Source organism: Tympanuchus pallidicinctus, unplaced genomic scaffold (assembly GCF_026119805.1).
Source record: "Tympanuchus pallidicinctus isolate F22 unplaced genomic scaffold, pur_lepc_1.0 scaffold25, whole genome shotgun sequence".
NCBI lineage: Eukaryota > Metazoa > Chordata > Aves > Galliformes > Phasianidae > Tympanuchus > Tympanuchus pallidicinctus.
Genome location: NW_026294742.1, coordinates 1,914,669 through 1,937,469, shown reverse-complemented (window position 1 = coordinate 1,937,469; position 22,801 = coordinate 1,914,669). Strand labels below are relative to the sequence as shown.

Genomic DNA, 22,801 nt, shown 5'->3' with positions numbered 1-22,801 from the left:
AGCATCCATGGGAGCACCAGGACAGACTGTGGGACCAAACCATGCGGCACCATTAACGCCACAACAAGGTGATGACACCAAACGGAGTGCAGGAGCAGAAGCACATAGTGGGAACAAAACTAAATGGATGTGTGAACTGTGTGAAATTTTACTGCAGAGAACATCAAGCAAATCCCTTTTCCTTTCCTCCTCCGCCCCCTCCAAAAAAAAAAAAAGAAAAACCACAACAACAATCAAAGCAAACCAAAACAAAAACCAAGCAGCTCCAGGTGAGGGCAGTTTGCAGCCACCTGCTACTTAAAGGCCTGCAGGGCTGGGGCTGTGCTGCTGCTCTCTGAGGATGAGGCTGTTTTGGGTGCTGCTGAGTGGGGCTGTGCTGGGAGCAGCAGGTGAGCAGGGCTGGTTGTAGGGGGGAGGTGGGGAGTGGGTGACCTGCTGCTGGTTCCCAGTGTTCTGCTGGTGGAGGGGAGCTCTGTGAGCTCCATGTGTCCCCAAGCTATTTCCTCTCCATGAGCTCCAGGGATACCTGAGGAGCTGCATGTCCCTAGCGTAGCTTTGGCACAGCCACCCCATCCCCAGCCCTGCCAGTCAATCTCTCACCTCGTTGCAGAGGCCACCATGGCTCCAGCTGCTCCAGCATCTTCTGGTCACACAGCAGTCGCTCTGAGGGTCTCCCTGGGTGTGGGGACACAAACTGTGGCCCTAGCGCCTGCTGTTGCCACCCCACCTGGTGGGCTGTGTGCTCAGCCCTGCTCGGAGGAGCCCCCTGTGAAGTTTACCTTAAGGCTGCTGGATGGTGAGTGCTCTGTGTTGTGTGTTAAGTGCTAAGTTGGGGGGAAGGGGGGATGAGACCAGAAGATGGAGCCTGGCAGCCATCCAGCAGGGGATGAGAGCTCTCTTATGTGGGGGCTCCAAAACCTGGGGAGCGCTGGAGGCAAAGACCCCTCTGGTTGGTGCTCTGAGCCAAATTCTATGTCCCATCTGCAGCAGGATGCTGTCCTGAGCCTTCCTTCCCTTCTCCTTCAGGGGACCCTGGTGCCACGAAGAGGCCGTTGGTGCTCAGCCGCAGTGCTGTGCTGCACCTGGAGGCCAGGGTGGATGCCAGCCCCGATGTGTCCCCCAGGATCTTGGTGGAGCAGTGCTATGGGATGGGATCGGGGCAGCAGGCTCACCCCAGGAAGAGCTACATGGTGGTGAACAGCCATGGGTCAGTGGTGGGGAAAGAGGTGCTGGGGTCAGCCTGAGAGTGTCCCCAACTTGTCCTTGGGTCTCCTCAGGTGTCTGCATGGCTCAGGGTTGGGCAGCGTGTCCGTCCAGCAGCAGAGAGGGATGTCTGTCCTCCAGCTCTCCATCCTGGCCCCTGTGCTGGAGGCTGAGCCTGAGGAGGAGGTGAGGTTGTGGTGGAGATCTGGATCTCCCCAGCTAGTTGTCACCCTGTGGGCATTGTGCCACTGTCCCCAGCAGCTCCTGCTTCCCAGTGGGGTGGTCACTGCCCCAGGGGAGGCCATAGAGGTGGCAGTGAGGATGGCTGCTGTCTTGGCAGGTCTACGTGCACTGCCTGCTGTCAGCATGGGGTGCCAGGAGGCACAGCCCGATGTCCTGCTTCTACAACGACACCACGGCCAGGTGAGTTCGACCCTACTGGGAGGAGCTGAGACCCAAAGGGATCTCCATCCACATGCATGGTGCCATGTGTATCTTGGGGTGGAAGCTGGGGACCCACAGATCCCCAGATCTGGCCTTCCCTCCCAGGTGGCAAAATGCAGAGGATCCCTCCCGGAACACCGTGTGTGATTGCTGTGACACTCAGTGTCCCCCTGGTGACACCGGGCTTGGAGAGCAGCCAGGTACGTCCCTGGGGGCTGTGCTGGGTGGGGAGGGCTGCGGTCACATGGAGCTGTAGGGTACACGTCCTCATAGAGTTCCCAGGAGAAGGGATGCTCCACTGGGAGACAGCGGGCCCACTGCTGGTGCGGGAGCTGGAGCCGTGGTTTGAAGGTGAGCAAACGACCCTGAGCTTCTCCCCATGACCCCAAATTGACTGACTGTGCATGGGAGCTGGGCTCCCCATGCCCCAACCCCACCAACTGCTTCGTCCCGCAGCGCCGTGCCGCACGGTGAAGAAGCTGCTGCTGGCTGGGCTGGCCCTGGTGGGCAGCATTGTGGTGGTGGCTGTCATTGTGGGCAGTGTGCTGGGCTTGGGTCTGGCTGCATGGAGGCTGCGGGGAGCACGGCCTGTCCGACGACCCCCAAGGAGGCAGTGTCCCTTCCAGGCTGAGCTGCAGGCTGTGGTGGGAGCTCTGGTCACCCGGGAGGAGGAGAAACGTGGACAGAGCAGGATGGAGTACCGCAGCCTGGAGCTGGGAGCGCTGTGAGATGTTCTCTGTAATAAAAAGTCACTTTTCTTTAAATATACGAGTTCTTTGTTTCCCCCTCCATCTCCTCTTGAGGGCGGTGTGGGGCATGTAGCCTCCAGGCAGGACGATGTGACAGCTGGTGCTGTGCCCAGCAGGCTGGGGAGGCCTGGGATGCAGCGGTAAGGCTGTATCCTGCAGCACATGAGTGCTTTTAGGGTTGGGCTGCCTGTCCCAGGCACTGCAAGAAGCCCTAACCCGCATGGGAGTGGTGGGCTGAGGGTGCAGGAACCTTGCAGCACCCACAAGGATGGGGCTTCCCGGAGGGTGCTGAGCACTGGGGCAGGACACATTACCCAGCCTGGTGTCCTCCTTAGGGAGCTGTTGCTGTGTCCCCTCCTGACACCCAAACACCACCCGCAGCAGGTAACGTTTGAAATAGTTTATTTGGACCAAGTGCATGCAGCCACTCCGTGGCCAAAACCTGAGTGTGGGTTCACAGTGCAGGGGCTGCAGTGCCCCAAGCCAGCAGCGTGCCTCAGTTTCCCCTCCCAGCTCTGCATGGCGCTGTGATTCAGGGTGCAGACGGGGGCTCCTCGGTGCCATACAGCTTGCGGATGCTGGAATCCATCAGGAAATCCACAGACCTGCAGCAAGGTGACAGGCCCCTCACTGTCATCTCAGGGTCCCCTTGCAATGTGCCCCATCCACCCTCCTGCTGTCCCCAGTGTCACCCCACTAATCCGCAGTGCCTGCTAATCCCCTTTGGCTTCTCCATCCCCACTGCAGGGACGTGTCCCAAGCTCACTCCACACCACCTATGCTGGACTGCAGTGGGGATCACTGTGGCTATCCTCACTGATCCCCACTCGTTCCTGTGACTCTCACCTGTCGATGGGAGTGATGATGACAGGGATGGCAGCCAGCCCCAGTGCGGTAGTGGCCCACTTTCGGACAGGCAGAGGCCAGCGGGTGAGGGAAGCCAGCAGGGCCAGCGAGGCGGCACACAGGCGGTTGATGGTGAAGCCTGGGATGGCCACCGAGGCCAGGCTCTGCCACACGAAGGTATCTGCCACTGCCACCCCCACCCGCCGTGCCCTGCTGGGGTCCTGAGCGTGGGTCTGTTGGGAGAGCAGAGCGGGTGTGGGATGGGGACACGTGGGGATGCGGGGGGATGCAGGGGGAGCCACTCACCGCCGCAGCTTTCCTGCCCTTGTCGATGGCATCGGCTGTCACGTAGGCTGTGGCCACCCCATAGCTGGCCCACACGGCTGCTACCGGGACGATGGGACGGAAGGACTCACCCACCTCGTTGGCGTAGCCTGGGGGGGCAGCAGGCGACAGGGAGGCGGTGTCACCCTAACCCCGAGGGTCACCTTGATCCCAGCGTTGGGATAGCGGGGGGAAAGGTGATGGCAGAGGGCAGGGTCAGGCCCAGGGGGTTTAACGGGACAGGAACGCGGGGACGGAGCGTTCCGGAGCTCGGGGAGTGGCAGAGCCGACGCCCGGTACCGGCATCCGGAGCCAGCGCCGGTACCGAGAGCTCTAGCAGCATCGATACTCAGTGCTCGCTGTCATGGTCGATACCGGGTTCCCCGTGCCAACCCCACTGCAACGTTCCCGATGCCAGCCCCGGTGCCGCAGCTCACCCAGGTAGCGGACCCACGTGTCCCGGTAGAGGTCGGGCTCCTCCGCCCCCATGGCGCGCTCCCGCCCGTGCCCGCTCGAAGCCCCGCCCCCATTTTACGTCACCATATCAGGCCCCGCCTCCTCCTTCCGCACACCGTCCTTAGCCCCGCCCACCTGGCCCCGCCCCCTTGCCCGGCTCTAAGATGGAGGCGGGGAAGTCAAAGCCGGGCAGCACGTGACCCGACCGCAGCCGCCACGTGGGCGGGATGCGCAGCCGGGATGCGGGGCTGTGCGGAATCGGCCTGGCTTGTGGGCGCACGGCAGGGGAAGGCGCGGGGGCCTGATGTGGGGCTGAGGGCCTCCATAAGGGCTGAGGGAGGCAGCTGAGCCTGGGGCATGGGGCTGAGAGGGACAACGGGGTGTGGGTACGAGGCTGAGGGGAGGAATAGGGTCTGGTGATGAGGGGAAGCAGGGCCTGGGGATGGGATGGAAGAACAACAAACAGCCAAGCCATGTCACTGTCCATCTCTTTACTGCCGCCACCACACCTAGCCCCACTGCTGAGGCCACATAAGGCACAGAGGGGCCGACAACCCCGGGCACAGCCCCCCGGGTCCCTGAGCCACGGGGCACCAGCCCCCCTTCTTCCATCCTCCGTGCTGCCATCACAGGCTGTGCTCCAGGGCCACCTCGCCCAGCTTGTCCCCGAGCTGTTGGATCTGCTGGGCTGAGGTGGCGTCAGGCAGCAGCACCTCCACGCTGTAATTCACCTTCTTGGCATGGATGTAGCTGTAGGTGTTGTCGAAGCGCAGGACGTCTGCAGGACCAGGGGTGGGGGAGGTCAGGGCGCTGGGACAGACCACGGGGGTGGGGACGAGGGGCCACTCACAGATGCCAGGCGTGGAGCAGGTGAGGGAGCCGTCCTCGGGCACCATGTGTGCGTTGTAGCGCTGGGTGGGGAGCACCTCGGTCATGTCGCCTGCCCGCTGCCGCTCCCCGACCTTCGTCTTCAGGTACACCCCAAAGCCCACGTCGGCCCCTTCTGAATTAAACTGCCACCTGCCAGAGAGACCCGGGGTCACCGCCGCCTGCCTCAATATCCTCATCCCCATAGCACGGACCCCCCTCACCTGAGCACGCAGCCGGGGGCGAGGATCTCGTATTCCACCTGGTGGGATGAACCCCTGTTGACCACCGCTGTGTGCTCGTAGCGCTGTGCCAGCTGATCCCTCACATAGTACTGCTTTGGCACTTCCCCTCCGTAGTTGATCTGTAAAGGGATAGTTTTGGGTACAGGGCACGGCCATCCCATAGCCCTCACACTGCAGGGACCGCTCCTCACCTTGCTGGGGCACTTGGGGTTCCCATCGGGGTCTGTCAGTGTGCCCCCATACTCCACTGGGATCTGCGAGGGGTCGATGTACTTCTGCAGGACCTCCTTCCAGTTGGCTGTGGGATAGCGGGGCGTTCAGAGGGGCTGAGTCCCACGCGGGGACCTCAGCCTGAGGTGGGGACCCCCGAGGCTGCATGGGCAGGGTGAGGGTTACCGCAGCCCCACTCACATCCCAGCACCATGACTTTCTTGCGAGTGTCCTCGCTCAGGAAGTGCTTGACCAGGTTGTAGGCCACCGGGAAGATCTTGGGAGCTGGTGAGCAGAGCTGGGTGTCAGGGCAGCCATCCCAGCATGATGCCCAGCTGCATGCCCACACCTTGCTCACCCTTCACGATGAACAGGCGCTTCAGGGACTCGGGGTAATTCTCCTCGAACATCGCCAGGAGCTGCGGGATGGAGAGAGCTTTGCATCCACACCCTCCTGCCCCAAGCACCCCCTGGGGCAGCCCCATCTGCACAGGCTTTGCACAGGTGACGACCCTAAACAGAGGCCCCGTGCACCTGCCCAAACTGCAGTGAGGCCTGGGACCTGAGTCGCAGCCAGTCCCTGGGTCACCCTGCAGCCCAACAAGGGATGAAGTTCTGACCTCAGCGGCCACTGTGGTCCCTCCAAGTCTCACCTCACCATACGCCTCCACCGCTGGTTTCCAGAGGTGCTTCAAGCCCAGGCCCTCGCAGTCATAGACCATCATCACCATCTCAATCTTCTTGCCCAGCTGGGACAGGGACAGAGCCGTCAGGTGGGACGATGAGTTTATAGACCAAGAAGCATCAGCCATTGCCAAGTCCCTCCTGCCACCTGTTCCTGGTCATTGCCACCCCTGGGGCAGAGGGCAGCCCAGCGCCAGCCCCTTTTACCCCCAACAGGCCCAGTGCTTCCTCTGGAGCATCAGTGCAGGAAAAAGGTGTGGTGCTGGGACAGGGACACAGGTGGCAGCAGGGACTGTGTTTGGGGGGATGGGCAGGAACTTGTGCAGCTGGCACAAAGCAGGGCTGGTGACAGTGCATGAAGGGAAGGGGTGGTCTTGTGGGTTTGGTGGGGATATGGATGTGTGGGGACAGCCATGCAGGCGCCCACCTTCTGGCTCTGCTTCTCGCATTCCTGCCGCAGCAGCTCGCAGTCACGGAACTTGTTCTTGAGCAGGTCCTGCTTGGAGGCAGAGAAGAGCAGCCCCTTGGGGTCCAGCGGCCCGATGATATCGTACCAGACAGGGCTGCCCTCCCGGTCGTATCCACACATGCCTCCAGCCATGTACTTCCTGATCACCTGCAGGAGCACCGTCAGTTGGGGACGCCCACCTCAGGCTGGGGACACCCACCACGGGCCAAGGACCCCCACCTCAGGTGCCTCCCATGCAATGATGTTGTCGGCATCCATGCGTTTGCGGACCTCCACGTGCTGTGAAGGCAGGGCAGAGCGAGTCGGGGTGAGGGCACACGGGGTCTCAAGGACACCCCAGTCCCTCGGCCGGGCTCCCCCAGCACGGGGACCCCCTCACCTTGCGGAGCATGGCCTCTGACTTGGGCAGGTCGAAGCTGCGTGCTGCGGAAGAGCAGAGAGTGGTGCTCAGCCCCGCGCGGGGCGCAGGCGGGACATCGCCGCTGAACCTGCCGCCCTCTGCCCCGCTGCCAGCTTGCTAAAGTCCAGGTGAGGGCAGCACCTCGGCGTGGTGCCCGCAGCCCCCATGGGATGTCCCGGCCCCGCCGCGCCCCCCGGGCTTACCTCGGAGCCATTTCAAGAGAAAATGATCGTCCTGCAAGGGCAGCGAAGGGAGCACGTCTTTGATGTTCTCTCGAAACTGCGGGGAGAAGGGGCACCACCGTCAGCGGGGCTGGGGATGTGGCCTTGTGCCCAAAACCTGAAGTTTGTCCCCGGGGCAGCCGGCAGCACAGAGCAATCTCTGATCCCCTGCCTGCTGCGGGAGGGTCCCCAGACCAGTATCCTCGTGTAAGGCAGCCAGCCCGTGCCCTCCAAAGCGAGGCGTCAGCCCTCTGCCCCCTGCGCGGCGCTCCGAGCTCCGGGCTGTGCACCACGCGGTCATCGCACATGCCTCGGGCACCGCCGAGGTCGGCAGTGAGCAGGGATGCTGCCCTGGGGCAGGCGGTGTAAATCCCCCCATGCACCGTACCAGCCCGTAACGAGGCTGACCGGATTATCCCCGCCTGAATTTAGGTGTAATTAAACCCGGGATTAACTCCCTCACCCAGAGGAAAACAACACGGTCGCGGGCGGGTGGGAGGGGACAGGTTTCACAGCTCTTTGCATCAGGGTTGCAACCACGCAGTGTCCCGTCCCAAATCCCAACTGAGCACCGTGCCGTACCCGCCCAGGTCATCGCCCGCGGGCCGCAGTTCGGCGATAAGATAGCGCAGCCACTGTTGTACCCTCCGTGATCGATGCCCACAGAGGCCAATAAACCCCAGCATGGCTGCTGCAGGTGGGACGAAGCAAAGCCACTGGGTGTCCCCCAGCAGGTGACAGCCACCATTTCGGCTGGGCGCCCTCCACCCTGCAGCAATGCCTTCCCAGGCAGGGAGACGTTCCCCCACGCCACGTTTTTGCAGGATGGAAGCGTCGTGGGGCGGAGGGAGGCACGGCGCACATCCAGCGGTATCGCCGTCCCGCGGGACCTCCGGGTGCCGAGCTCCGTGCTGGGAACGGGGTGCAAGCAGAGCCCTCGGGATGCTCGCCGTGCCGGGGGAAGCAAAGCTGTGTCATCGGGCCTCCCCGTGTCCCGCGGATCCGCGTCCCGCATCCCTCTGCTGCCGGGTTCCGGAGGTGATGAGACCCCGGTCCCGGCGCCGTGCAGCCCGGGGGTCCCCGCGGACCCCACGGCCGAGGTGGGCGCATCAGAGCTCCCCGCGCCGCCGTCTCCCCGGTGCCGCTCTCACCTGCGCCAGCGCCTCCGCCTGCCGCGGGCTCAGCTCCCCGACGCGGCCGCTCATGGTGCCGGCGCCGGCCCCGCGCCCCCGGCGCCGCCTCTTAAGGGCGGCCGGGATGGAGCTGGGCGAGGCGGCTCCGCCCTGTGCCGCCTCCAGCACCCGGTGCCGGCCTTGGACTGTGCCCGGCACGGGTGGCCGCACGGGTACGGCCCGGTGTGCGGCTGGGATGGGGTGGGTGAAGGGGCAGGGGATGGGGATAGGGATGGGGACAGGTGGAAATGGGAAAGGGATGAGGGCAGGGGATAGGACATGGGGTAGGGACTGGTGGGGACAGGTGGGAGATGCAGACAAGGGTGGGCATTGGGACATTGGGACATTGGGACATTGGGACAGGTGGAGATGGGACAGAGGTCGTGACATGCTGGGAGATGGGGACAGGAGATGGGGATGGGGATAGGCTCTGGAGTAGGGGATAGGTGGAGATGGGACGGCAATAGGGGCAGGGGATAGGAGATGGGGTAGGGACTGGTGGGGATGGTGGGAAATGGAGACAAGAGTAGGGATGGGGGTGGGCACTGGGGCAGGGGACAGGTGAAGGTGGGATAGAGATGAGGAGGGGAAAGGAGATGGGGGCAGGGGTGGGAGATGTAGCAGGGGAGAGGTGGAGATGGGACAGATGCAGACAGGGTAGGAGATGGGGCAGGACGGAGATAGAGACAAGGATGGGCATTGGGGCAGCCGACAGGAGGTGGGGACATGGATGGGCACTGGGACAGGGGACAGATGGGAACAGGAGGCAGAGATGGGGATTAGAAATGGGGCAGGGTAGAAAGGTGGGGTTATAAAAAGAAGCAGGAATACAGACAAGTCTCAGGCACAGGGAGAGGACTGAGATGAGGGACTGGGGTCAGAGCACCACGGAGAGAAGAATGGAACAAGAGACAAGGTAGGGAGATGGGACAGAGGCAGGTGACACAAATGGGGGCAGAGACAAGAGGTGGAGAAGGGGACAGAGGTGGGGACAAGGCTGCGAGATGGGGTAGGGGAAAGGGTACAGAGAGCAGGGGTGGGAGATGTGGAAGGCAATAGGTAGGAACAGGAGCTGGGGACAGGGAATGGAAAACAGGGATAAGAGATTGGAGCCAGGGACAGATGGAGGCACCAGGGGAATGGGGTGCAGGGGTTGTGCAGGTATCTGTGGGCAGGAGTGATGCTTGTGTTCCCAGGAGGGCTGTGTGTGTCCTGAGGAATCAGGGATGTCCCACAGGCTCGAGGACCCTTGTCCCTTGGGCTGGGAGCTGCTGTGATCCCCACAGATGTTCTCAGTGTGCACCCACTGCCTCTGGCACAGCCCAGCAGTCTTGTTCCTAGCTTGGGTCGCAAGGGATTGGGGAGTGCTGTGCCAGCATTACACGTGTGTGCCTGGATGTGTGTATGTGGTGACATGTCGAGGGGACATGGATGGGGGCCCACTGTCCCTTCAGCCTTGTCCCCATGCTTGGTGCTCTACCAGTGCCAGTGGTGGGTTTGGTCCCTGTCACTTCCCTGCTCCCTGTGGTGGTTCCCAATCACATCCCAGTCCCAGTACCCGTCCCTGCACCCAGATTAATCTCCATCCCACAGCTGGTATCGATGCCTCTCTCTCATCTCCATCTCCATCCAATTCCATGCACACTTTTCCACTACCCATCAGCAACCTCATCCCCATCCCTTCCACTTTCTACTTTATCCTTCCCATCCCAAATCCTTCCCATTTCCCCTTCACGTTCTCTTTCCCTTCTCAACCCCCATCCCAGTCTCCCCCTCATTTCCATTACTCCATCCCAGCCTGTCGTTCAGTAAGGAGCAGAGAGCATGCGATGTCAGCACTGAGCCCGGTCGTGTTTAACAGCTGAGTTAAAAGCGTGGAAGAAGAACAGAGCGTCCTCCCCCTCCGCTTTCCCTCTTGGTCCTCATCCCATCCTCTTTTCCCCTCCCCCCCCTCCAAAAGCACTCATCCTCCATCCTTCCCTTCGGACCTCCCCGCCGCATGGGGGCGCTGTGCGGCGGCTCCGTGCAGCCATGGCGGCGCTGCGTGCCGCTCTGCTGGCGCCGCTGCTGGCGCTGAGCCGGGCCGGGCCGGGACCGGCGGCCTCCGCCCACGTGGAAGTGGCCGTGTCGGGGCCGGGGGACGCGGCCGGGGACGGCGACGGGACGGCGGCGGGTCCCGGCGGCTCCTACACGCTGCACGGGGCCCTGCTGGGAGGCGGGAGCGGGCCGGGCAGCGGGGAGCCGCGGGAAGAGGAGATCGGGGGGCGGCTGGTGTTGGTGAGCTGGGGGAGGTGGGGTGTGGGAACGTATTTGGGGTCGATATGGGGAACTGGGGAGTGCTGGAACCGGGGGGAGATGGGACCCGTGTGAGCTCTGGGGTTGGGGTTGGTGGGGTAAGGTGGGAATTGGGGGCGTATAGGGGAGCGCTGGGAGTGTTTGGAGCCATGCGAGGCGGTGTGGGGGCTGGATGGGGGCGGCTGGGGGTGTGATGTCGGTACGTCCCCTCCGTGTGCCCCCCTCACAGCTCCCCTGCTGCCAGCCCTGTCCCCTCACCCTGCCTGCTGCCCAGCTGCCTTGGAATGCCATCAGCCCCTGACCTGTCCGTGTGTCCAGGTGGGGGATGCGGAGCCGGAGCTGGGTGCTGCTGACAGCTGGATCGGGGTGGTGCCCGTGGGTGAGGAGCCAACAGACAGCCCCCGCAGTGCCAAGGAGGAGTCCTTCACTGCTGCTGTGGTCAGCAAGGTGAGAGCTCCATCAGCAACCCACAGGCACCTTCTGGGGCGCTCAGCAGCGATGTGGGCAGTGCCAGCCCGCTGTGCTGAGCCTTCTGTCCCTGCAGATGAAGCGAGCCCTGGTGCTGGGGGCCTCAGCCCTGCTCATCCTGGCACTGAACCAGAATGCGATCCGAGAGGTAGGAGAGCCCTGCAGTCCTCCTAGCACGCTGGGCACCTGCCCTACTCACAGCTGTTGCTTTTCTGTCTGGTGCAGCTGGATGTCTCCCAGCTCCTTGCCAAGCCCGTCATCGTGATCCAATCCTCGGACAACGTCACCAGGCTGCTGGGAGCACTGCTGCGGTGAGCGTTCCCTTGCAGCAGTCTGATTTGTGCAGTGGGCAGCAGAGCACAGCCAGCACTCATGCAATATGGGGAGGCAGAAGGGGGTCGGAAGGTGTCTGCCACGTTCAGCTTGGCGTGGGAGCAGGGGCATGTGTGGTGGCTTCACTGATTGGGAATCAGGCACAGAGCAGGGATGTGACCTCCGTGTAGTTGCTGAGAGGACTGGGTGGAAAATGTCACTGCCATTTCCGCTGTGTGTCCCTCTGTCCTTGTACACGTCTTAGGAGTGGCCTCCCTCAGTGCCCAGCAGGAATAGGGCTGCTGGGTGCTGGGGATGCTGCACGTGGCTGATGCTCTTTGTGCCTCTTGCTCATAGAGGACTACGGGCGACAGCGAAGATCACATACCAGGCGGTGCTGCTGGAGAACCTGGTATGTAAGTCCTCCATCTCCTCTGTTTGGATATGAGGACAGAGGCACGGCCATGCCCAGCAGCGGGGAAACCTGCAAGGAGCCGGAGCCAGCTCTGCAAGGGCTGTTGGAGCTGCCGGTGTCTCTCGGTCCTGCCTCTTGTGCTGCAACATGCTGTTGTGGTGACGCGGCGTCCTGCCTTGCAGGGGGTGACGCTCACCCTGTGGTCCACCTGTGGCCTGTCCCGAGGGGGCCTCTATGGCGAGTGGCAGGGTGTCATCTGCACCGGGGAGAACAGCTCGCAGGTCCAGGTGCGTCACAGGTGTCCCCATGGCCACTCCTCGGTGTCACCGCAGCTGGGGGTGAGGCTGGGGGTGAAGCAAAAGTCTCCCTCTCTCCCCCTGAGCGGCTGGCGGTGCTGTTCCTGCAGAAGTACCTGCAGCAGCTGTGGAACACCATCCTGCTCGTCGCTCTGCTCCTCTGCACGGGGGTGATCGTGCAGGCGCAGCGGCAGTCACGGCAAGGCCTGTCGGAGCGGGATGCTGAGGTGGGACGTGGGGAGAGGGGACTGTTTTGTTTGGGGGAAAGGAGGATGAGGGGAGACCTCGTTGTTCTCTGCAACTTCCTGAAAGGAGGTTGCGGCAAGGAGGGCGTCGGTTTCTTTCTCTCACGTGAAGTGTAGATGGGACGTGAGGCAGCGGGCTCGGATTGCACCAGGGGAGGTTGAGGTTGGATGCGAGGATAAATTTATTCACAAAAAGGGTGGTTAGGTGTGGGAAGGGCTGCCCAGGGAGGCAGCAGTCACTATCTCTAGGAGATATTGAAAGTATTTGGTAGGTATTTAAGGGATGTGTGGCGTAGCACTTAAGGACATAGCTGAGTGTTGGAACTGTAGTGTTAGTTGATGGACTTGATGTTCTAATGGATCTCTTCCAACCAACATGATTCTACACTCCGCTCGTTTCGCCTCACCTCCCGCTCTGCGTCTCCAGCTGGACCTGAAGCAGCTCATTCGGCGGCGGCTGTTGGCCCTGAAGACCCGGCGGTACAATCCTGGCAAGGCGCTGCGGAGCCGGGCCTGTGAGATAGACAGCTGTGCCGTGTGCCTGGACCAGTTCAGCAAGAGCCAGGTCAGACTGGTGGGGTTGGTCCCAGTGACGATTTGGGGCCACGCGTGCTAACGCCACCCCTTGGCTCTGTTCTGTGGGGCTGAGCCTTCTCGTGCTTCATCAGGGCAGGGGTGACCTCGTGAGAGGGACGTGTGGTTGGGGGCTGCCCCCCTCTGCGGGCAGGGGGCAGATTGCCTGCTCCTCGTGGCTCACGTGTCCCACCTGCTTCTCTCCCTGCAGTGGCTGCGCGTGCTGCCATGTTCCCACGAGTTTCACCGGGACTGTGTGGACCCCTGGCTCCTCCTGCAGCAGACCTGCCCACTCTGCAAGCATAACATCCTAGGTGAGAGCAGCTCTAGGACTGGAGGATCCCGATGGGTCCCCACACATCCTGCACCCCAGTTCACTCTCTGGGGAGCGTGTTCAGGCGAGGACGAGGGCTGGGAGGAAGTGGTGCCAGCCACAGGCTGCTCTGCTCTTGTGATCGCCGTGTGACACCCCCTCATCCTTCTCCCTTGCAGGGAACTGCTGTGGAGAGAGCTAGTCGGCCCAACGGACATGCTCCAGGGACAGACGGACCCATGGCTGCTCTGGGAAGAGCTGGGGAAGAACAGGGCAGGCGTGGGGTGAGCTGTGCTTGGAACTGGAGCAAGGCTCAGCGCAGCCATGCCCTTTGCAGCACCAGGCAGAGCCTGGCCCTTAGGAGAGTGAAGACTCGGGGGGGTTCTCCCTGCTTGGTGTGAGTAGAGGGGCCAGGGGCATGGCTGGGCATTAGCCAAATGGCTGGGGGATGGGTGCCAGGGAAAGCACTCGTGGGTATAACTGGGAGAGGGGCCACTGAGGCTGTCGGTGGAGTCTGCAGGTACTGAAGGGAAGAGCGCAGGTCTGGCTGTTCCCTCTCCCTGCTCATCATTTTTTCTAAGTCTTTTCTATTTGCCTGTGGCTGCAACAGGTGGGCAGCACCAGGCTGGGAGCCCGCCTGCACCTGGGGCTCTGCCATAGCTGAGGGACGGGTGGGGGTGGGGGGGAGGATGGACCACCTTATTTATACTAACTTATTAGAAAGGACAGTACGAGTTAGCTGAACACAGAGTGCTCGGGGACTCGCTGTGAGCCTGCAAGGGCTCTTGTTCCATGTGGCAGCTGGAGCTGCAGCGCTACTTGTGGCCGTTGTTATTAAATACAGAGCTCAGAGAGGCTGCTGTGTTTTGTGTTGTGTGGTCCTTGGCCCTGCTGACCACTTTTCCCTGCCGCAGGAGAGCTTTCTAGGCTGCAGCCCATGCTGGCAAGTTAAGCCTGTGAGTTCTCTTCAAAGCTGTGTAGCCGCCTCCTGGGAACAGCTCCCTGAGCCTCGCTGTGCTTAGGCATTGTGTGGGTGCTCCTGAGTTGGTCAGGATCAGAGCTGTGCCACGGATTGCAGCAGCAGCTGAGCTACAGGCAGCTGAACTCCAGTAGCCAGGAATGCCGCCAGCCCTGCTCTGCTCGTTGTTCAGAGCCATCTCTGCCTGCTGAAAATTTCCCCCAGGCCTCCTTGCTTGAATGCTGGTCCTCTTGCTGCCAGCAGTGCTTGTACCTGAACCCACTCCAGTCACCAACACTATACAGTGGTGCTGGGGCTGCTGTGTTGTGGGAGGAGGGGAACACAGCAGCCCAACCCATGCACTCCGCTGCCCTGCACTTCACATTGCTCAACAGAGGGCCAGCAGGGGAAGCTGCGCAGACAGGTTTATTGCGGCCACCGTCCTGCAGCAAACAAGGTGAAGCAACAGCTGCTGGCTGGCTGTTAGCCAAGCCTTCTTTCAGCCTCCCAGATGCTGTGGAAGCACTGCCCATGAGTGTTACACCCACTCAGCAACACTGTTCCTTGGGCACAGAACAACAGGCAGGCAGACGGAGTTTCCCAAGGGAATGTACCTTCATGTTTGCAACAGGTAACGAGGTCCTGCAGGGATAAAGGGAGTAGCTGTGTGCTGCTCATTAATGCTTCATCTCTTCCTCAGTTACCCAAGCAGCTATTTGCGGTGCAAGAAGTGGTGTGCTCTGGTTGTACTGCTGCTCCCTCTGGGCTTGTGGGGAGCCAGCGCCAGGCCCTTTGCTGGCAGCATGACGCAGGCTCTGGCCTCACGTGCAGGTTCTGCCGGGAGCAGCTGATGTTGCTGGCTGCCCACAGATCGCTGCCAGGCCTTGCTGGTGGCTCTTTGTGATCCTGTGCCATCTCCGCTGCCTTGGCTGCTCGGGGGTCTGTGGAGGGGAGAAGTGGAAGAGGTTGAAAGGGGGTAAGAAGTGGAAGCCCCCCCAGTGCTGTCCTCTGTGCTCCCACTCACCCTGCAGCCTCCCCTCCGCGTTGACTGCTGAGCTGAGTCCACAGCTGGGTCTGTGGGATGTGCTGGGGAAGAGAGAGGAGGTGAAACTCCTGTGTTTGGCTCTGTGATTGCTTATCTTGGCTTCTGCCGTGGGTGGATTTCACTGCTGAAGCAGGTAGTGGCGAAACGGAGGCACAGCAGCCACGAGGGCTGATGTAAGGAAGCTGGGAACCAGCCCCGGGCACCTCAGCAAAGCAGCTTACTGCTGCTGGTTCAACCAGACTGATCTCTGGAGAGACACCACAGAACCAGGGAGCTGGGCTTTGTCCTGCTCAGCCCCATAAGAAGCAGATCCGGAGCCACAGGCAATGCTGCATAAGGAGCACCACAGCCTTCCTCTCCTGGGAGACTTTTTTTACCTCCTTTAAGTGCACGGCCAAGGAACTGATCCCCAGGGGTTGTGGGACAGGGTTTGCAGGGTGGCCCTGGGGCACACAGTGTACCCCATCCTGCCAGCCCCCCAGCTCACCTGCAGCACGCCCTGCTGAGCTGCTGCCTTCACCTTGGCCAGCGCAGCCATGAGCCTCGTGTTCTCCTGCTCCAACACACCCATCCTGATGTGGTTGGCCTGCAGCTGCTTCTCCATGTCTTCGGTGATGTTCCCAGTGCCTGCAAATGAAATGTGGCACTTCATGTCAATCCCAGACTCAACACACTACCAGCACAGAGGTGCTGGCAGCAGAGCCTGTCCCTGCTCCCTGGGACCACTTGCTCTTCTGTCTTCCCTCTTGAGCAAGGTGATAGCTGCTGGAAATGAACCTTCCTGAACTGGCAGCACGACCCTGGAAGTGGCAGCTGGGACCCCAATCTGTCATTTGAAACAGCAAGGACAAATGCAGCCATGTCCAAGTCCTTGCCCTGCTTTTGTGCCAGATGTGGGACACAGCACCCACATAAAGAATCGGGTTAAGATGGTAGAGGCTTAGTGCCTCACAGGGACTGAGCCCTTCCTGGCTGCAACTGACTCATGTCAGGAGGACAGACTGTTACACAAGTGACACCAATGTGCCCAGGGCTGACAGGATTCCGCCTGAGCTCCAGGAGACCCCAGAGGTACAAGCCTGCTGCTGCAAAAGCAGGCACTGCTGCCTGCTGCCCTGTGCCTTACTCTCAAACTGTGTCTCAACGGGGATGTGGAGCTCAGGGAAGAACACCAGGAGTTTCTCCCGCTCCTTCAGCTCCTTTGTCTGCTCCTCCAGCCCAGAGACATTCTCCCGTAGCTTGGAGATGCACTGCTCCAGGCTCAGCTTCTCCTGCTGCAACGTGTCCAGCAACTCCTGTGGGAACACAACAGATGGGTGAGTTTTGGGGGCACCTTCCCAAACCTCATTATGGTACAGTCTGGGGAAGCCTGTCCTCAATGGGATAAGGATATCCCCAAACAGAGGGACAACGTCGTCCCTGTAATGATCTGTAATGATCTCTGTGTGACTGAAGCACAGGCTGCTTCGAGCAACCATGAAATGAGTCTGAGAGAGAAGGGTCACTACGTGGAAGTGGCCCTGTGGCAATGTCAAATTAGCTGTCAGAGCCACTGTCCTGGGAGAACTGCCCACAAGTGTGAGATGGGGCAGAGGTGGCTCCTGGGAGCCCTGTGGCACAGCTGTGTCTTGTCCTGGCTGCTCCCCTGACAAATGCTGGGTACCTGCTGCACTCGTAGCTGGTGGATGTTCTGCTCCTTCTGCTTCTGGCTCTCCTGCAGCTGCTCTGCCATCCGGGCTCTGTTCTCCTCAGCCTCCCCCAGGCTAGCTTGCAGCTCCTCACGCTCCTGGTCCAGGCTGTCCAGCTGCTGCAGCAGGGTGCTCTGCTTGGCCTGCAGGGACTGTGCAGGGAAGTGAGCCTGCTGGAGGCTGCTGCTGCCCTGATGCCAGTGCCAGGGAGAAGCAGCACCCATGGCAGTGAGAGGTTGTGGTCACAACTGGAGAGCTCCATAGAGCTCTATTCATACCTTCTCGTGCCTCAGTGTGCTCTCCACTTTGGCCTTCTCCTTCTCCAGCTGGGTAGTGACTGCACTCAGCTCCTGGCCCAGGCTGTCCCGCTGTCTGGTGAGCAGCTGCACCTCCTCCTCCAGCTCCAGCACCCGGCTCCTGGCCACCATCGCAGTCTTCAAGTCCTCCAGCAAAGTTTGCTTGGTTGCCTCTGGGGAGGCACAGCAACTGTGGCACAGGCTGGGCAGAACAGGAAGATGCTCCCAAGCCAGGAGGTGTCTTTAGGGGCCCTACAGCCCCTGCAAGTGCTGGAGAGGGACGGCAGCAGGGCTCTTGGTGTCCCAGGGAACCCCAAATCTCAGCCAGCACCAGTACCAACCCACCCTGGTGCTGGATGATGTTTGGGCACTGCAGTGAGGTCATGTCATCCTTTCATTCCCACTAGGTCTAACCCAACAGATTCTGGGAGAGCCAGGAGTTACATGGGTGAAAAATGTGTGAGATCAGAGCCAGACTCGGGGAGAGATGTGCCAACTGGATGAGCACCCCAGGTTCTTACCCAGCTCCTGCACAGCAGCCTGCTTCATGGCCAGTGCTTCCTTTAGGGCAGAGATTTGCTCTTCCAGCAGAGCAGCTCCTAAATCAGCACAAAAGACTACTAAACATTAAACAGCTCCTCAAAGAAATTAAAACAAAGAGGCAGAAAACGACTGTGCCAAAGCATCTTTTCACCCAGTAATTGTATCATGCTGTGCTTCAGCAGGGAGGAGGCAGTGAGATGATGAGGGCAAGCAGCTCCCACTGCTGGGGGTTAGGCTCCCAGCAGGGAACAGCTGCCAACATGTGAAATGCTGCAGAGATGGGACACAGAGAGTATGTGGAGCTTGCAGTGGTGCAAAATGAGATGATGGGAATGGAGAAGCAGCAGCAGAAGCTGGGAGATGATGAGGACATCAGGAAAGCCAGTGATGCCAGTGGAGGAGCCTTCATCTACTCCAGCAGCTGCTGTCAATGCACGGATAAAGGGCCAGGTAAACCCACAGCATGGCTCGTCCCCTTGTCTCAGCCATGCCAGACATCTGAAAACTATGTAATGACCCTACAGGGAGCGTTTTCTCACCACTGATGCAGGACCTAGCAAAACCAGTGGCCAAAGCCCTGCTCGTGGTGCTGGAACCAAGATTTGACTGCAGGCTGCTGCCTCCTGCAAATACCCCCAGACCTGGGAGGGGGTGCAGGGGACAGCAGACAGCACTGTACCTCTCCGTAGATCATCCTTGTCCTGCTCCAGCTTGGCTACAGCCTCCAAACGCTCTTTGTTCTTTACTTCTAGGCTCTGTTCAGCCTCCTTCCTCTGCCGTGCTTGGGTCTCCTTCTCTACCTGAAGCAGCTGAGCAAAGTCCTCCACCTGCTTCTGCAGCTCATCCTTCTCCTTCTTTGACTCTGCCAGCTCAGACTTCAGAGGGCTGAGCTGCTCCAGCAGTGTGTGGAGGTGTTTGTTGATGCATGAGAGGTCTTTGCTTTGCTCCGAGACCCAGTAGCTTACATCACTTGCAGAGAGGATCCTTCTCCCCTCAGTGCCCTCCACCACCTCCTGGAACCTGCTCAGAGCTGAGGGGATGTTCTGGCTCTGGCAGATGCTGATGATGGCTTTGCTGACCTCTTGAAAGCCAGCCTGGAAGCTGTCACAGGTGTCACAGGGTGCTGGAGGCTCTGCTGCCTGCGTATGGACGCTGCAGCTGCCCTCAGTGCTCCAGGCAGACCTGGGCTGGGAGCTGCCTGAGGTATTGCTGACAGCCTGCCACGGGGAGCTGGGTTGGGCAGCACCTGGGGGTGTGCTTGACTCTGAAGTAGATGGCAAGCAGTCCTTCAAGCATTCCTTTGCAGTTCTCTCAGCCTCAGAGGTGGATTGCAGTGCAGCGATATCCTTCCTGCAAGTCTTCTTCTGGTGAAAAGAGCACAGGACACAAACATAGAGCCCAGACTGAACCTCATCTCCTTCTACAACTGGGTGACCAGACTGTAGATGAGGGAAAGGCAGTTGATGTCGTGTACCTAGACTTCAGCAAAGCCTTTGACACGGTCTCTCACAGTGTCCTTCTGCGGAAACTGGCTGCCCATGGCTTGGACAGTTTTACCCGTTGGATAAGGAACTGGCTGGAGGGCCGTGCTCAACGGGTGGTGGTCAATGGAGTGAAGTCTAGCTGGAGACCTGTTTCAAGTGGTGTCCCCCAGGGGTCGGTGCTGGGGCCCATCCTGTTTAATATCTTCATTGACGACTGAGATGAAGGGATTGAGTGTACCCTGAGTAAGTTTGCAGATGACACCAAGTTGGGAGGTGGTGTTGATCTGCCTGAGGGCAGGGAGGCCCTGCGGAGGGATCTAGATCAGCTGGATCACTGGGCTGAGGTGAATGGGATGAGGTTTAACAAGGCCAAGTGTCGGGTTCTGCACTTTGGCCACAACAACCCCATGCAATGCTATAGTCTTGGGGATGAGTGGCTGGATGAGTGTGAAGGGGAAAAGGACTGGAGGTGTTGGTTGATGCTCGGCTGAACATGAGCCCACAGTGTGCCCAGGTGGCCAAGAGGGCCAACAGCACCCTGGCCTGCATTAGAAATGGTGTGGCCAGCAGGAGCAGGGAGGTGATCATCCCCCTGTGCTCAGCACTGGTGAGGCTGCACCTCAAGTGCTGTGTTCACTTTTGGGCCCCTCACTACAAGAAAGACATTGAGGCCCTGGAACGTGTCCAGAGAAGGGCAACGAAACTGGTGAGGGGTCTGGAGCACAAACCTTATGAGGAGCGGCTGAGGGAGCTGGGATTGTTCAGTGTGGAGAAGAGGAGGCTCAGGGGAGACCTCACTGCACTCTACAACTTCCTGAAGGGAGGCTGTGGTGCAAAAGGGTCTGGCCTCTTCTCCCAGGCAAATAGTAGGACCCGAGGAAACGGCCAGAAGTTGCACCAGAGGAGGTTTAGGTTGGATATTAGGAGAAACTTTTTCTCTCAGAGGGTGGTCAGGCACTGCAATGGCTGCCCAGGGAGGTGGTGGAGTTGCCGTCCCTGATAGTGTTCAAAAGGCACCTGGATGAGGAGCTGTGAGACGTGGTTTAGTGCTTGTGGTACTGATAGGAATGGGAGGGGGGTTGGACTGGATGATCTTGCAGGTCGTTTCCAACCTTGTGATTCTGTGATTCTGTGATTCTGTGATCCATTATCAGCAAACAATTCAGGAGAGCTGAATGCAGAGATATGAAGGATGGGGACAAGATATCAGTGCAGCCAAGAAGCTACAAGGTCAGAACGTGCACCCTCAGAGGTTGCTGGAGTACAGTGCTCAGGGTTCACTGTTTATTATGTTACCATGAAAGCAGGTGCCCTGTAAGCAAAATGATGTTTACACACAGCATGGGTTACCGTTGGTTCTGCCTGGCACAAGGGAACTGAATTTCTTAAGCTCACAGGTAGCTTTTTGGTCACTGCCTGATAGATAGCAGAGCTGTGGTTTCACAAGGCTGCTGCAGCAGAACTTCCTCCCTGGCTCTTGTTTTTGTTATTTTCCCTTCTGTCACACCTCACTGTACTGTCTCCTGGCTATGTGAGATGAATTATTCTGACACTATGCCACAAAAGGCATCATTTTGAAAATAAAACACAGGGGAGAGGCATGGCATTTTTACCACAAATCATTTCACTGATTTAGGCCACCTCAGCCCCATGCAGTGTGGGTCAGCAGAGCCACAGAGGTAGCACATTGGTAAGGTGAGAATATTTCTTCCAAGCAACAAGAGCAGCCAGGCTCCCCAGTCCCAAAACCCTGGTGGAAGCCTGGAGGTCACAGTCAGGGAGTGCATCTGGAGCAGCCACTACATGTACCATGGCATCTCAGAGAAAGACTGCAACATCAGCCCCGTGCCATGGGCATGCCTGGCATATCTTCCAAATTGTGTGGCTATTGAGCCATTGCTGTGAGCCCTGTGCTTGGCTCCAAGTGCCCGCACACCCTTGTATGTCCCACCTCAATCTGAAGCTGCTGGTAGCCGGCTCCCAGTCGCAGCATGCTGTGCCAGTACCTCCTCACCGTCAGCCCCGCCGACATGCAGGGTCCCACTGCCTCCGCTGGGGGCACAGCTCGCTCGCTGAGCAGGTTTTCTGCATAGCCCGTGAAGCTCTGCAGCAGCAGCAGCAGCCTTTGTGGAAAAGAAACACAGCTTAGAGGAATAAAATATTTGTAACGGGAAGAAGGCCCTTGGCATTTAACAGAGCAGTGAGTCTGAAAACCAGCACGGCAGCAAAGGAGGCTGGATTTCAGTGTATGTATAACCCTCAGGCCTGGAACAAGACCGGGAAGGATTAAATCCCCCTGCAGCATCAGGATGTAACTCCAAGGAGCTGCAGTTAGACTCTCCATAAAGATGTGGGGCACTCACTGCTGTTATTGAAGGCATATTGTTAGGACCAGGTGTCCAGAGATAGCTCTGAGGGCATGGCTCATCTTTAAAATTGAGTTGTTTTCATAGAATCATAGAATAGCTTGAGTTGGAAGGGACCCCCACAATCAATACAAGCAGGGGACTAAAGAATTGAGCACAGCCCTGCCAAAAACGATGGGGGTACTGATGGATGGCAGCAGGATATGAGCCAGCACTCTGCCCTCACAGCCTGAAATGCCAACCGTATCCTGGGCTGCATCCAAGCAGTGCAGCCAGCAGGTGAGGGAGGGGATCTGCCCCTCTGCTGTGTGCTGTGAGACCTCACCTGCAGTGCTGCGTCCAGATGGGCAGTGCTCAGTGCAGGAGAGACACGGAGCTGTTGGAGCACGGCCAGAGGAGGGCCCGAAAAATGCTCCAAGGATTTGAGACATTCAAGGCCAGGCCAGATAGGGCTCTGAGCACCCTGATCTAGCTGTGGGTGTCCCTGTTCACTGCAGGGAGTTGGACAGCTGACCTCCCAATAATTTTATGATTCTTTGACCTCAAAGACCACCCAGTTCCAGCCCGCTGCCCAAACCACTTGTCTGCATCAGACAGGCCAGACATCTTCCCTCCATGGGGAAAGAGCCGCTGTGCCCCAGCTGCTTTTTGCAGGGTGCTCTGCCCGCTCACCTGTCTATCACCAGCTCCAGCAGTACCACATGTGCGTGCTGGCTGAACTCGGGGTTGCCCTCGGCGTGGCTGTACCTCTCCAGCAACACCACCAGATCCAGCTCACAGGACACTTTGTTGGGGAACTTCCAGGAGGGGAAGCGTGCAGGGCCAGTGCGGGAGGTGACGTCGGCGATGGCTCCCTGCAGGTCTCTCAGGTCTGCCTGCAGGCTCGCCATGCAGCCAGGGTGACCCAGGAGGTGTGCCATGCTGCAGGACGAGGCTGGGTGGACAGACAGATGGACAGATGGACGGACAGTCTCTGTGGGGCAAAAGTGGGCAGTGCTAAAAACGAATCGTGGGTGACACCAAAGGGCTGCCAGGGGAATGGAGGGGACAGGTGCTGCGTCCCCAGGGGTGGAAGATTTGGGGTGAGGGGTGCCTGAGGAGGGCAAGCAGCAGCGGTGGGGGCACTGAGGGAGCCGGGACGCCGGGAGGGGCCAACCGGGGACAGGTGAGGATGTAGGGCCGGCGGCTGGGCCTAGGCCGCGGCGCCGCACCCG

General features: G+C 59.8%; 5 protein-coding genes across 7 annotated transcripts; 2 read left to right on the top strand and 3 right to left on the bottom strand.

Moving 5' to 3' along the window:
- The first annotated feature begins 298 nt into the window (after window positions 1–298).
- Window positions 299–2,413, top strand: LOC128084017 (zona pellucida sperm-binding protein 3-like). The gene is made up of 8 exons (XM_052689757.1): window positions 299–389; window positions 611–796; window positions 1,027–1,207; window positions 1,278–1,389; window positions 1,544–1,626; window positions 1,753–1,847; window positions 1,921–1,998; window positions 2,104–2,413. Exons 1-8 carry the CDS (start codon window positions 341–343, stop codon window positions 2,373–2,375), a joined length of 1,056 nt encoding a protein of 351 aa, XP_052545717.1. The 5' UTR covers window positions 299–340; the 3' UTR covers window positions 2,376–2,413.
- Window positions 2,414–2,781: 368 nt separating this feature from the next.
- Window positions 2,782–4,090, bottom strand: MTFP1 (mitochondrial fission process 1). The gene is made up of 4 exons (XM_052689772.1): window positions 4,004–4,090; window positions 3,549–3,676; window positions 3,243–3,475; window positions 2,782–3,001 (listed from the first exon to the last, which is right to left on the bottom strand). The coding sequence occupies exons 1-4, from the start codon at window positions 4,053–4,055 to the stop codon at window positions 2,929–2,931; spliced, it is 486 nt and encodes a 161-aa protein (XP_052545732.1). The 5' UTR covers window positions 4,056–4,090; the 3' UTR covers window positions 2,782–2,928.
- A 408-nt stretch (window positions 4,091–4,498) lies between these two features.
- On the bottom strand, window positions 4,499–8,386 carry SEC14L2 (SEC14 like lipid binding 2). 2 transcript variants are annotated; one of them, XM_052689747.1, is made up of 12 exons: window positions 8,270–8,386; window positions 7,101–7,176; window positions 6,877–6,920; window positions 6,717–6,776; window positions 6,456–6,644; window positions 5,998–6,093; window positions 5,703–5,763; window positions 5,546–5,629; window positions 5,326–5,432; window positions 5,114–5,253; window positions 4,873–5,042; window positions 4,499–4,800 (listed from the first exon to the last, which is right to left on the bottom strand). In XM_052689747.1, the coding sequence occupies exons 1-12, from the start codon at window positions 8,321–8,323 to the stop codon at window positions 4,649–4,651; spliced, it is 1,233 nt and encodes a 410-aa protein (XP_052545707.1). In that variant the 5' UTR covers window positions 8,324–8,386; the 3' UTR covers window positions 4,499–4,648. The 2 variants fall into 2 exon arrangements, with proteins under 2 accessions (XP_052545707.1, XP_052545708.1); XM_052689748.1 differs by having other exon boundaries at window positions 6,456–6,524.
- Window positions 8,387–10,306: 1,920 nt separating this feature from the next.
- Window positions 10,307–14,062, top strand: RNF215 (ring finger protein 215). The gene is made up of 10 exons (XM_052689756.1): window positions 10,307–10,567; window positions 10,904–11,032; window positions 11,130–11,201; window positions 11,279–11,364; window positions 11,723–11,777; window positions 11,963–12,067; window positions 12,187–12,303; window positions 12,749–12,886; window positions 13,106–13,208; window positions 13,387–14,062. The coding sequence occupies exons 1-10, from the start codon at window positions 10,322–10,324 to the stop codon at window positions 13,407–13,409; spliced, it is 1,074 nt and encodes a 357-aa protein (XP_052545716.1). The 5' UTR covers window positions 10,307–10,321; the 3' UTR covers window positions 13,410–14,062.
- A 392-nt stretch (window positions 14,063–14,454) lies between these two features.
- On the bottom strand, window positions 14,455–22,778 carry CCDC157 (coiled-coil domain containing 157). 2 transcript variants are annotated; one of them, XM_052689716.1, is made up of 10 exons: window positions 22,260–22,778; window positions 21,173–21,344; window positions 18,417–19,101; window positions 17,716–17,793; window positions 17,177–17,367; window positions 16,874–17,050; window positions 16,337–16,505; window positions 15,698–15,837; window positions 15,190–15,251; window positions 14,455–15,106 (listed from the first exon to the last, which is right to left on the bottom strand). In XM_052689716.1, the coding sequence occupies exons 1-10, from the start codon at window positions 22,505–22,507 to the stop codon at window positions 14,878–14,880; spliced, it is 2,151 nt and encodes a 716-aa protein (XP_052545676.1). In that variant the 5' UTR covers window positions 22,508–22,778; the 3' UTR covers window positions 14,455–14,877. The 2 variants fall into 2 exon arrangements, with proteins under 2 accessions (XP_052545676.1, XP_052545677.1); XM_052689717.1 differs by lacking the exons at window positions 14,455–15,106; window positions 15,190–15,251; window positions 15,698–15,837; ... (1 more) ...; window positions 16,874–17,050; window positions 17,177–17,367 and having other exon boundaries at window positions 17,384–17,793; window positions 22,260–22,608.
- Window positions 22,779–22,801: the final 23 nt, after the last annotated feature.

Excerpts from the sequence above, each read along its gene's own strand:
- MTFP1 (XM_052689772.1), bottom strand. The coding sequence starts at position 4,055 with ATGGGGGCGGAGGAGCCCGACCTCTACCGGGACACGTGGGTCCGCTAC. Across the intron at positions 3,476-3,548 it reads AGGGCAGGAAAGCTGCGGCG|ACCCACGCTCAGGACCCCAG; the intron begins GTGAGTGGCTCC and ends CTCTCCCAACAG. Across the intron at positions 3,002-3,242 it reads ATCATCACTCCCATCGACAG|GTCTGTGGATTTCCTGATGG; the intron begins GTGAGAGTCACA and ends ACCTTGCTGCAG.
- CCDC157 (XM_052689716.1), bottom strand. The coding sequence starts at position 22,507 with ATGGCACACCTCCTGGGTCACCCTGGCTGCATGGCGAGCCTGCAGGCA. Across the intron at positions 17,794-18,416 it reads CAAGGATGATCTACGGAGAG|GAGCTGCTCTGCTGGAAGAG; the intron begins GTACAGTGCTGT and ends GTGCTGATTTAG. Across the intron at positions 17,051-17,176 it reads GCACACTGAGGCACGAGAAG|TCCCTGCAGGCCAAGCAGAG; the intron begins GTATGAATAGAG and ends TTCCCTGCACAG.
- SEC14L2 (XM_052689747.1), bottom strand. The coding sequence starts at position 8,323 with ATGAGCGGCCGCGTCGGGGAGCTGAGCCCGCGGCAGGCGGAGGCGCTG. Across the intron at positions 5,764-5,997 it reads CGGTGGAGGCGTATGGTGAG|CTCCTGGCGATGTTCGAGGA; the intron begins GTGAGACTTGGA and ends TCCATCCCGCAG. Across the intron at positions 5,630-5,702 it reads GCGCCTGTTCATCGTGAAGG|CTCCCAAGATCTTCCCGGTG; the intron begins GTGAGCAAGGTG and ends TCTGCTCACCAG.
- LOC128084017 (XM_052689757.1), top strand. The coding sequence starts at position 341 with ATGAGGCTGTTTTGGGTGCTGCTGAGTGGGGCTGTGCTGGGAGCAGCA. Across the intron at positions 1,390-1,543 it reads AGGCTGAGCCTGAGGAGGAG|GTCTACGTGCACTGCCTGCT; the intron begins GTGAGGTTGTGG and ends CTGTCTTGGCAG. Across the intron at positions 1,999-2,103 it reads GCTGGAGCCGTGGTTTGAAG|CGCCGTGCCGCACGGTGAAG; the intron begins GTGAGCAAACGA and ends TTCGTCCCGCAG.
- RNF215 (XM_052689756.1), top strand. The coding sequence starts at position 10,322 with ATGGCGGCGCTGCGTGCCGCTCTGCTGGCGCCGCTGCTGGCGCTGAGC. Across the intron at positions 10,568-10,903 it reads TCGGGGGGCGGCTGGTGTTG|GTGGGGGATGCGGAGCCGGA; the intron begins GTGAGCTGGGGG and ends CCGTGTGTCCAG. Across the intron at positions 11,202-11,278 it reads ACCAGAATGCGATCCGAGAG|CTGGATGTCTCCCAGCTCCT; the intron begins GTAGGAGAGCCC and ends TGTCTGGTGCAG.